This window comes from Hemiscyllium ocellatum, chromosome 7, assembly GCF_020745735.1.
Source record: "Hemiscyllium ocellatum isolate sHemOce1 chromosome 7, sHemOce1.pat.X.cur, whole genome shotgun sequence".
Classification (NCBI taxonomy): domain Eukaryota; kingdom Metazoa; phylum Chordata; class Chondrichthyes; order Orectolobiformes; family Hemiscylliidae; genus Hemiscyllium; species Hemiscyllium ocellatum.
The window spans coordinates 47,981,411-47,992,812 of NC_083407.1; the positions used below are offsets into that span (position 1 = coordinate 47,981,411).

The window sequence follows — 11,402 nt, forward strand, 5'->3', positions numbered from 1 at the left end:
CAATTGCAGAACATTGAGTGACAGACCACGACATCAGGATATCCGCCGATCTGCACCGCAGCAAATGCTGAAGTTATAGGCAATTTCAGAGAAATAATAATTGTGAATACCGACATTTCACAAGGCAAATCCATTATGAATGTTTTCTAAGTGTCCAGTTACCGCCTCTCAAATCGTGGATTCTCACGTTTTGTTAACCTTTACAAGCACTTTAAACAGAAAAAAAAATGATTTTAACAGTCTGAAGTTTTAAGTATAAGTGGCACTACACATTGATTTAAAGAATTTAATATTCGGAACGATGATATGGTCCATGCTGAATGGTTTGACTGTTTCTGGGGAGGTGTGTGTTCCTCTGAGATCCTATTGGTCCTCCTGAGAAATATAAGTTCCGGCAGTCTCAAAATCTGCAAAGTTCGTTGAGGTTCGAGTGGGTTAAAGGCGAAACACCAAATTGGACATCGTTCCAGTTTTCAAAATCTTGCAGGTTTGTTTTGATTTCGCATCCAGTGTCTGCACAATATGCCTAAATCAGGATTGACTACTTGTTGCGAAAAAAAAATCAGGGAGAAATAAGGTAAAGCCTGCCAGGCTGCCTTTGTTCCAGGCTACTTTGTACGAGAACTGTGTTTGATGTTTGAGACTTTAAAATGTTGCTCGTAAATCATGCTTAGTGACCTGAAAAATTTCCAGGAGACCTTTACTGACACAGCCTAGATCGGAGATTGCCAAATCGTAAAACCATTTGGTATTATTTCCGTAGTCACTCTGAGCCACCAGTCCCTGTTCTCTCCCAAGCCCGTCCCCCTTAACTGCGTGTGTGGACATCTAGTTCCCCATTAGGTTGGTAGGCAAGGACAAAGTCGACTCTATGGCTGTTGAGGGACGACAATTTTATTTCTAGGGATCGACTGGTAACCAGTGTCCACTGTAAATCACCTGAGACTTGGTTTTGTTTTGGGTTTTGCTGTGGTCTGACCTGGAGTCCCTCTTTTCAAGATATATCCTGAGTTAGACTTTGTGTTTGCCTTCACTCAAGTGGTCCCCAACCTCAGTTGGTGTTGAGGGTGAGAGTGTCCACTTCCATCAGAATAGCCTGCAACTCTTAATGCTCCAGTTGCAGCACTTTCCAATGGTAAAGTTAGTTGTCGTGCCTGTTTGGAGACCAGATTGGATTTTGCACGAAATGTTGATTTTTCCTGCTCCTCGGATGCTGCCTGAACTGTGCTTTTCCAGCACAACTCTAAACCAGAATCTGGTTTCCAGCATCTGCAATCATTGTTTTTACCCGCTTGGAGTCCAGTTGGACTTCAGCTGGTAAGCACGTTTGCAGGGTGACATCATTAATCTTACATACCAAACAGTCTCAGCATCTCATTAAGGGTTAAACTAAAGTCACGTGCTTCTGCTAGTTTCCTTAACCTAGCCAAAAATCCTGATAGGAATCCCGATAGGGTTCTTTAAAACTGAGCAAAACAGATAGTACCTCAAGTTTATCGTCGGCTAGGGATTGTAATATTGCTTACCTAAAATCCATCATCTCTTGAAAGGTTTTAGTATCTGGTGCCTCAAGGAAAGCTAGGTTCCTAATAACTATAAAAACTGCAGGTTTACAAACTGTCTAGAAAATTAATTGATTTATTTCATCTACCCCAATGTCAGTTTTTCGGGGGGGGGGGGGGGTCAATAGCACATTTTTTCCACATATTGGGCCCAGTCTTTGGCAGGATTGAAAGAGCCAAGCTTCCCAAATAATGGCATGATCCCAGAAATCTTTACCCAAGCTCAAAGACGTCTATTCCTTGCAAACGTCTTTGGAATAGAATAGTGCTTTTCTTTATTGCTCAGAGTATTGAATACAGGAGTTGAGAAGTTATATTGTGGCTGTACAGGACATTAGTTAGGCCACTGTTGGAATATTGCGTGAAATTTTGGTCTCCTTCCTATTGGAAAGATGTTGTGAAACTTGAAAGGGTTCAGAAAAGATCTACAAGGGTGTTGCCAGGGTTGGAGGATTTGAGCTATATGGAGAGGCTGAACAGGCTGGGACTGTTTTCCCTAGAGTGTCAGAGGCTGAGGGGTGACCTTATAGAAGTTTACAAAATTATGAGGGGCATGGATAGGATAAATAGGCAGTCTTTTCCCTGGGGTCAGGGAGTCCAGAACTAGAGGGCATAGGTTTAGGGTGAGAGGGAAAGATATAAAAGAGACCTAAGGGGCAACTTTTTCACGCAGAAGGTGGTACATGTATGGAATGAGCTGCCAGAGGAAGTGGTGGAGGCTGGTACAATTGCAACATTTAAGAGGCATTTAGATGGGTATATGAATAGGAAGGTTTGGAGGGATATGGAAGGCCGGGTGCTGGCAGGTGGGACTAGATTGGGTTGGGATATTTGGTTGGCATGGACGGGTTGGACCAATACTCTGACCAATAAAGGAAAGCATACCAAACGCCTTCTTCACTGTCCTGTCTACCTGCGACTCCACATTCAAGGAGCTATGAACCTGCACTCCAAGATCTCCTTGTTCAGCAACACTCCCTAGGACCTTATCATTAAGTGTATAAGTCCTGCTAAGATTTGCTTTCCCAAAATGCAGCATCTCGCATTTATCTGAATTAAGCGCCATCTGCCACTTCTTAGCCCATTGGCCCATCTGGTCAAGATCCTGTTGTAATCTGAGATAACCCTCTTCGCTGTCCACTACACCTCCAACTTTGGTGTCATCTGCAAACTTACTAACTGAACCTCTTATGCTCGCATCCAAATCATTTATATAAATGACAAAATGTAGAGGGCCCAGCACCAATCCTTGTGGCACTGCCCTGGTCACAGGCCTCCAGTCTGAAAAACAACCGTCCACCACCACCTTCTGTCTTCTACCTTTGAGACAGTTTTATATCCAAATGGCTAGTTTTCCCTGTGTCCATGAGATCTAACTTTGCTAATCAGTCTCCCATGGGGAATCTTGTTGAACGCCTTACTGAAGTCCATATAGATCACATCTACTGCTCTGCCCTCATCAACCTTCTTTGTTACTTCAAAATACTCAATCAAGTTTGTGAGACATGATTTCCCACACACAAAGCCATGTTGATTATCCCTAATCAGTCCTTGTCTTTCTAAATACATGTACATCCTGTCCCTCTGGATTCCCTCCAAAAATTTGCCCACCACTGAGGTCATGCTCACTGGTCTGTAGTTTCCTGGCTTGTCTTTACCGTCCTTCTTAAACAGTGGCAAACCACGTTTGTCAACCTCACCTGTGACTATCGATGATACAAATATCTCAGCAAGAGGCCCAGCAATCACTTCTCTAGCTTCCCACAGAGTTCTCGGGTACACCAGATCAGGTCCTGGGGATTCATCCACCTTTACCTGTTTCAAGACATCCAGCACTTTCTCCTCTGTAATCTAGACATCTTGCAAGGTGTCACCATTTGTTTCCCTGCAGTCTAGATCTTCCATATCCTTTTCCACAATAAATACTGATGCAAAATATTCATTCAGTATCTCCTCCATTTTCTGCGGCTCCATACAAAGGCCGCCTTGCTGATCTTTGAGGGGCCTTTTTCTCTCCCTAGTTAACCTTTTGTCCCTTAATATATTTGTAAAAACCATTTAGATACTCCTTTAATTCTATTTGTTTTGTCTCTGAATCTATTGTGTAAATAAGCCAAATCATTAGTCAACCATCAGCAAACATCAGCCCTGGTTTGTCCTCCCTGGGAAGTTACAAAACTGCTGGACTAAATAAGGGAGTCCCAGCAAAATGCAAAGTAAAGAGGAGTTATTGACAGTGGCAACACAAAAGTAGGAATCAGTTGTCCTAAAGGCCAGCTTCAAACTCTCACTGACATTAAATGTTTGCATCCTCCTGGATCTGGGCATGAAAAATACTAACTTCTGAGTACGGTTAACTTATTTACTTGTTTCAAAATGTGTGAAGCAGTTTGAAAAGTAAGATGATTTAATATGCTGCAATATCTAGGCAATAATTTAAAGCAATGTAAAGAATCTGGAAAATCTGGGCAGTGCTGCTTGATGATTGTTTTTGCAGAACTGCAGTCCCATGTGCACTGTGGGGTATCTATTGAGATGTATGGCGAAGAGCCTTACCTTGTACTCATTTTACTGTCAGCAGAGCAGCTTGGGCATGAGCACCAATCCAGATCATGTGGATCAAGTAATTTGTAAATAAATTCCTTTGAATGATACGGCAAAAAGAATTGTCAAAACTTCTAAATGCAAAATGGAAGTAAATCGGAATATTGCCCGCCACACTTGCCTCTCTTGTATACAAACAATTCCTATCTTAATCTTAACAATATATTTTCACAAAACTATCAATCCCTGCTTCTACTCACCTTTTTAATGCAGAGTCTACTAATAGCTCCCTTATGGTTTTCGAATTAAATCTAATTGAACAGCTTTCCTCTTTCAATGCCTTCAATCTTAAGCTCTTTCAAATGTCTAAGAAAATCTAGAAATAGTGCAACTACTGGAATCTTCTTGCCTTTAATATATCTTCCAATAGGTCCAGTAAACTTGTCAAGAATATTCAAAAACTTGTAAAGCTAGCAAACCTCTGAACCTTTCCACAATTATTGATGTATTTGTGTTTGTGGTAAGCAAGTCTCCACACTAACATTTCATACTTACAAGACTTTTCACCCCATTTGGCAGTGACCATGCGTGTTCCAGTTTCAGACCATAATACTTCCAAGTGAATTCCATCAACTTTTCATGACTCCATCCCCAACCAAGTATCGTCCTTTGCAATATTGAATCATCTGGAGAAACAATAGTGACTTCACAAAAGCTACATTTCTTTTAGAATGTAAATACCATTTTAAAAATCCTTTTTGTTCTTTCCAGAAATGCTTCAATACCTGGTTATTTGTGTGCTGCTTTATGTCCTGTATTACTGCTACAGAGACCGTCAACGTATAAAGAATGTATCTGACAAGTATGTATACATTACTGGCTGTGACTCTGGCTTTGGCAATATGCTAGCCAAGCATTTGGATCAACAAGGATTTCATGTCCTAGCTGCCTGCTTTACTGAGAAGGGTGCTGAAGAATTGAAAGCGTGCACATCATCAAGACTCAAGACTTTCCACTTGGACGTTGTTAACTCTGAAAGCATCAACAAAGCTGCAGAGTTCATAAAATCTGAGGTCAAGGAGAAAGGTAATCTAAAGATGGCTTTTGCTTCATCTGCCATAGAAAATGCCATTTGTTTGCTGAATAATTTTTATAAATCTGTTTGTCAGCTAATGATATTCACTGCAGTTTTTGAAAAAATGCAGAGCAAAAGGTGAAAGGTTCTTGTGGCACAGTGGTAGTGTTCCTACATCTGGGGATGGGGAGAGGTGGACAAGTGAAGTCAGGAGAATAACTGGATCTCAAAGGGGACAGATATCTCATCTATGTCTGTCAATAGCCCTGACTAACATGGTAATGGAGCCTTTACTGAATGGCTGTTATGCAATAAAGCCACATCTGTGTGTTGTTGTTTCACTGTAGTAATATTCCTATCTCTGAGCTAGAAGGCTTGACTCATGTCCCACCTGCTCCAGAAGAGTGAAGAATTCAGCTATACTGCTCTGCTTAAAAGCCTTAAGACAAGGAAAATGAAATGACATTGCTATTTACAACAGTAAAATTCTTTAAGGGAAAGATGCTATAGTACATTGCCAAACTTTAAAGCTTGTAATTCTGTAGTAAGATTAAAAATCACATTAGGAAGGCGCAGCAAGAGAAGAATATCATCTGTAAGGTGTCATATCAGATTGGCCACATCTTCCTTTTGAGAAGGGCCACCTTAAATCATCACAAGTCTAGGGAAACAATACTGAATGCAGCATCTCATTAAGGAAAGATGTTCAACTGTCACACATTCGAGCATGTTCTCTATCCATTTTAATGAATCAAATTATTGACCAAAGCTACATTTTATTGAACAAAAACACTCAAACTGTGAATTTATTGTGCACAATGTAAGTGACTATCTACGTTCTAAACTACTACAATCTAGGTTCCAAAAATAAGCAATACTTATGTTCCCATGTAAGATCAGTGTCTTGTTAGCCAGGGGTTAACAGGGGTCAACTTCTAGTGTTGCGGTCTTTGCTCTCCAAGCTCAATCTTTGGAATTTGAATCTCTGAGTTCTTCCTCCTTCTTGCACTGATTATTCCCAGGTTGTCTCCAGCCTATGTATACTTTAGTTCTCAATGAGGTGTCTGACTTGGGACCTGCTTTCCTGCGGGTAGGAAGCCACCAAATCCTTACATTTCAGCAGACATGATCTCATTATTCCAGTTGTTTAGGTTATCTGTTGGTGTTTATCTTAGCAGACCAAATGGTGTTACTTCAGTTCATTAAGTTGTATTCCACTGTTAAACCTTTGGTAGAGTTAGGGTTATGCCATAGTTGCTTCGAGACATTTGACTCCTCAGAGTTGGCCACTTTTATCAGCATGCAATTCAGACTGTGGACATGGAAAAGGTTTCCTTCACTACTGCCTTATTGAGCTGTTAAGTCAATATATATTCTGATGGCATTGAATTTGTGCACATAGGCATGCCTAAACACCAATTAGGAGGTTTTGTTAGTTGGGAAGTGATACTCATTCTGGTAATTTCAAGTTGCTTCTGAACTTTATAGTCAGTCTGAATTGCATGCTGATAAGTGGCCAACTCAGAAGAGTCCAATGTCTCAAAGCAACTATGCATTGAAGGGTGGCCAGGTTAAAGACTCAATGAGTTGACCATGAGGCTTATTTTGAACATCAACATTTCTCATTTGTATATGATTTTGCTGGTCTATAAGACATAGGAGTGGAAGTAAGGCCATTCGGCCCATCGAGTCCACTCCGCCATTCAATCATGGCTGATGGGCATTTCATCTCCACTTACCCGCATTCTCCCCGAGGCCCTTAATTCCTCGAGACATCAAGAATCTATCAATCTCTGTCTTGAAGACATTAAGCGTCCCGGCCTACACTGCACTCTACGGCAATGAATTATTCGTCTGTGACAAAAGCCAATGAATTAGAGGTTGCCTCTTGAATAGTACAGAAATGGCCAGCATAACATGGCTTTCTGGTTTGTGTAATACTAAATTTAAAAAAATTATGAAGGGAAAAGCTTCCACCTATGAACTCGGGATATTCCAAAGTGTTTTATGTGTAACCAATATTTAATTTAGAAATATTCAGACAATTTTAACAGTGCAAGTTCCCACTAAAATTACTGGACTCCTATGTTAAATCTGCTTTCTCTTTTAAATGCCGTCCTCATCTGTTGAGTTTATCCAGCAACTTCTGTTCCACTTTTACTGATCTTGGTTGAGGGATAAAAGCTGACTGAGGCAGTAAAAGAACTGCTGTCTACAAAAAGTATCAGCGATGTATCCGAGAAGATAGATGAGCTTTGGTTTTAGCGGATCAACTGAAAATGATACCTCTAATGCAGTACACCTTCCGTCCTGTCATGAAGTATCAACCTAAATGTACTCCAGTGAGGCTTAAAATTAAAAGGCAAGAATGCTGATCACATGAAGCTGTACCTTTTTAAAGTGTTATTCATTATTCTACACAAACCAGTACAGTATCTTTCATAAACCATTGCAGTCTTGAAGAAGTGATTATACAGTGTTAAGTAAGCTAAATTTAAATGTTTTGCATATATCACAAGTTGTCATATTTAGTTTTACAGAGGGTTTAATAAATACCTTGTGACTTAGTCTTTCAATGAATAGTCACTGCCCCTCCCATTTCATAAGTTATCCTCACTTCAAAATAAATAGAGCATTGTTAGGAACACGAAATGGGGAATAATCTGAAGTTAACTTATTTTGTTTCTAACTCTTTTCAGGTCTGTGGGGGCTGGTGAACAATGCTGGAATCTCTGTACCCAATGGACCAAGTGATTGGTTAACAATAGATGATTACAAAATTGTACTGAATGTCAATCTGATTGGACAAATTGAAGTTACTTTGAGTGTGCTTCCACTGATAAAGAGGGCACGAGGTAGAATAGTCAATGTGGCAAGTGTATTTGGTAAGGTCAGTTTTGGGGGTGGACCTTACTGCATCTCCAAGTTTGGTGTGGAAGCCTTCAATGATGGTCTCAGGTGAGTTAGAAATTGCAGTATTGTCTATTAATATTAGCTATGTTCTTGTATTTTCAATTTTATGATCAAAGTAAATCAGAATAACATTTATTGACTTACTGTACTTGATCCAACAATCTAAGATAAGTATGATCAGTACAGAGGTTTTATTTGTCCATGGGATAATGATATTTGTTACTCATTTTTAATGGCCTTAAGAAGGTGATGGTGCATCATAAACTGCTTGTTGCAAGTTTGGAAGGTGTTGTTGAAAAAGCCTTGGCAAGTTGCTGCAATGCATCTTATCTATGTTATATACAGTCACAAAGATGTATAGTATGGAAACAGACCCTTCGGTCCAACTCTTCATTATCCAAAATAATCTCGTCCCATTTTCCAGCATAACCCTCTCAACCCTTCCTATGCATGTACTGATGCAGATGCCTGTTGAATGTTGTAATTGTACCAGCTGCACCACTTCATTTCATACATGCACCAACCTCTGTGTGAAGAGGTTGCCCCCTTAGACCCCTTTTTAAGTTTTCCACCCTCCCATTAAACCTATGCCTTCTAGTCTCGGACCCATCCCAGGGAAAAGATGCTATTTTGATCTTTGTAATGGATGTATTAGTGACTTTGTCCTAGTAAAGGCAGGGTACATGGAATTTTGTACAGAAAACACAATAGGCTATGTTATTTATATATAACTTTGTGTTAATGATTTGTGCTCCTTTATACACTTATTCATACAACTACAGAGTCACCTCAGCTATATAAATTGTGCAGCAAATTGCATGTGTTCCTTTCATGGGCAACTGGAAGCAGTACAAACCTTCCTCCATCACACTATGGATAGGATTTAAATAAAAACAGTCACAAAATAAACAAAAGAATGGTATGATTGTTAAAAGCTGTAACAATGCAGTAGTTTTCTTGTTTTTTGCAGGAGGGACTTGAGTCATTTTGGTGTAAAAGTTCTTTGTATTGAGCCAGGCTTCTTCAAAACAAATATCACCGATTTAGACCTGATAAACAAAAGCCTGGAAGCAGTGTGGCTCAGATTACCACAGAATGTAAAGGATGACTATGGAGCTGATTATCTCGATAAAGGTAAGTTTTTCTGCGAACTACAGATACTTCTAATTGAAATGTAAATCTTTGGTACGGGCAGAAAATATTGCCAAAGTACCCAATTTTAAAATCTAATGAATTCTTTTCCCTTAGCTGTGTTTCATATTTAGGAAGCAGCATATTTTAGAAAACACAAACATTTTTAAGATTTTAAATATGTTTATCTACAATGTCATAATTTAGAGATGCCAGTGTTGGACTGGGGTGTACAAAGTTTTTAAAGTGCACAACACCAATTTATAGTCCAACAGGTTTAATTGGAAGCACTGCTCCTTCGTCCAGTGGTTGTGGAGTACACTATTGTAAGACACAGAATTTATAGCAAAAGTTTACAGTGAGATGTAACTGAAATTATACATTGAAAAAATACTTTGTTTGTTAAGTGAATCATCAGTTGGAATGGCCATGTTAGTTTCACTTCTTTCATATATAAATTACAAAACCTTTTTAAAAGTTACATCCTCAGGTTGACTTTATCTGGGCTGACACCAATTGTTAATGTGTTGAAGGTGTTAGCCCCCTGTGTGCTGCTGTCTGTCTGTGCCATTCTGTTTGGACTAATTCTAATCTAAAAAATGAATTAACAGAATCTTACATGGATTCATGCAATTTTTGAGCAAAGTACAATGTAACTCTGCAAGTACAAATTCACCCCACAAATGTATTTGTGTGTGGTAGGGGGGATGGGGGCGTTGTGAGAGTGTGTGTGTGTGGAGAGTGTATGTACGTGTGGGATGGGGGGGTGTATGTGTGACTGAGTGTAAAAGGGTTTAAGTCTTTGAGAGGGTGCGTGAGAGTGTGGGAGTCTCTGTACGTGTAGGAGTGCCTGTGGGGTCATTCTAACAGATGAGAGACTTAACAAACAATCAGGGTAATTTTCAATGTATAATTTCAGTTATATCACATTGTAAACTTTTGCTATAAATTCTGTGTCTTTTCAATTGTGTACTCCACAACCACCTGATGGAGCAATACTCCGAAAGCTAGTGCTTCCAGTTAAACCTGTTGGACTATAGCCTGATATTGTGTGATTTTTAACTATCTACATTTTTTTTGTTTTCAGTTTTAAATTGGCACAGTCACAATACCTTAACTAACTTTTGATATGAACTTTTTTTCCTGTAGTCTTTCAAATCAATTGTAATGTAGCTTTCTTTTAGATGTTAATTCATTTTAATAAATACTTGTTTTGCAGTTATGCCTAAATTTAAGGCAAGGGTTAAGAAGCTTGCAGACCCAGATTTGATGAAAGTAGTATGGTGCATGAATCACGCTCTGACAGCTGTTCACCCTCGTACTCGCTACTCTGCTGGGCTAGATGCAAAACTCTTCTGGATTCCCCTCTCGTACGTGCCAACTGTCATCTCTGATAATGTGTTCCATGCTGACCAGGTTAAGCCAGCAAAGTGTATCTTGTAATATGTATTTGAGAAAGCTTCTTTACAATGAAAGGAATTTAAGTTTTTTAATTTTGAAACATTTCCCTTCACTTTCTGCGCTGTAAAATTTCTATAATTATGTGCATAATAAATATACCTGCTCCAACTCTATTTCTTAAGGAAGTGCTTTCTGATTATCAGGAGAATGTTAACCAATTGGTTAACAACAATCTTAAACAGATGAATGAAGACGAAAGGTCAGACTAAGACTCTCAATACCAATTTTTTATCTTAGTCCACTTATCCATGAAGGATATCTTACAGGCTGTCTCTCTGTCTTATAGGTTTGCAAATTCATTTATGAATCAATAGACCTGCGAATGATTGTAAAGCAACCTGGACTCTTAACATATTTAATATAATTCTTCATTTGATTCATTTAACTTTTTAACAAAACTGACTCAAAGAGCAAAGTATAGGGAGTGCCAAAAAACTGAAGTAAAAGTATTAAATGTTGGAAATAGTTAGCAGATCTCGTGGCACCTATAAAATCGAGGGAGGTTCACTAGTGCTACTAAGGACCATTTAAACTAGAGTGACAAGGGTCTGGGAATCAGAGCAGCAGGTCAACAAGTGAAGGGATTGAGGGAAAGGTACATGTTAGGACCAGTAAATCAGAAAGGGAAGGCATTGAAACAGGTAAATGAACATAACAGTACTAATGGGCTGAAATGTTTATTTCAATGCAAGGGATAATATATATAAGGCAGAGGA

At 39.2% G+C, this 11,402-nt stretch overlaps 1 protein-coding gene across 1 annotated transcript; it reads left to right on the forward strand.

The window, feature by feature from the left end:
• Window positions 1-348: 348 nt before the first annotated feature.
• LOC132817073 (retinol dehydrogenase 7-like) lies at window positions 349-10,799 on the forward strand. The gene is made up of 5 exons (XM_060827169.1): window positions 349-487; window positions 4,878-5,192; window positions 7,881-8,139; window positions 9,065-9,228; window positions 10,445-10,799. Exons 2-5 carry the CDS (start codon window positions 4,880-4,882, stop codon window positions 10,666-10,668), a joined length of 960 nt encoding a protein of 319 aa, XP_060683152.1. The 5' UTR covers window positions 349-487; window positions 4,878-4,879; the 3' UTR covers window positions 10,669-10,799.
• The last annotated feature ends 603 nt before the right edge of the window (window positions 10,800-11,402 follow it).

What these genes read in the sequence shown, in the direction of transcription:
- LOC132817073 (XM_060827169.1), top strand. Translation starts at nt 4,880, where the DNA reads ATGCTTCAATACCTGGTTATTTGTGTGCTGCTTTATGTCCTGTATTAC. An exon ending in GCCTTCAATGATGGTCTCAG is followed by an intron (nt 8,140 to 9,064) that starts GTGAGTTAGAAA and finishes TGTTTTTTGCAG; the next exon opens with GAGGGACTTGAGTCATTTTG. An exon ending in AGCTGATTATCTCGATAAAG is followed by an intron (nt 9,229 to 10,444) that starts GTAAGTTTTTCT and finishes CTTGTTTTGCAG; the next exon opens with TTATGCCTAAATTTAAGGCA.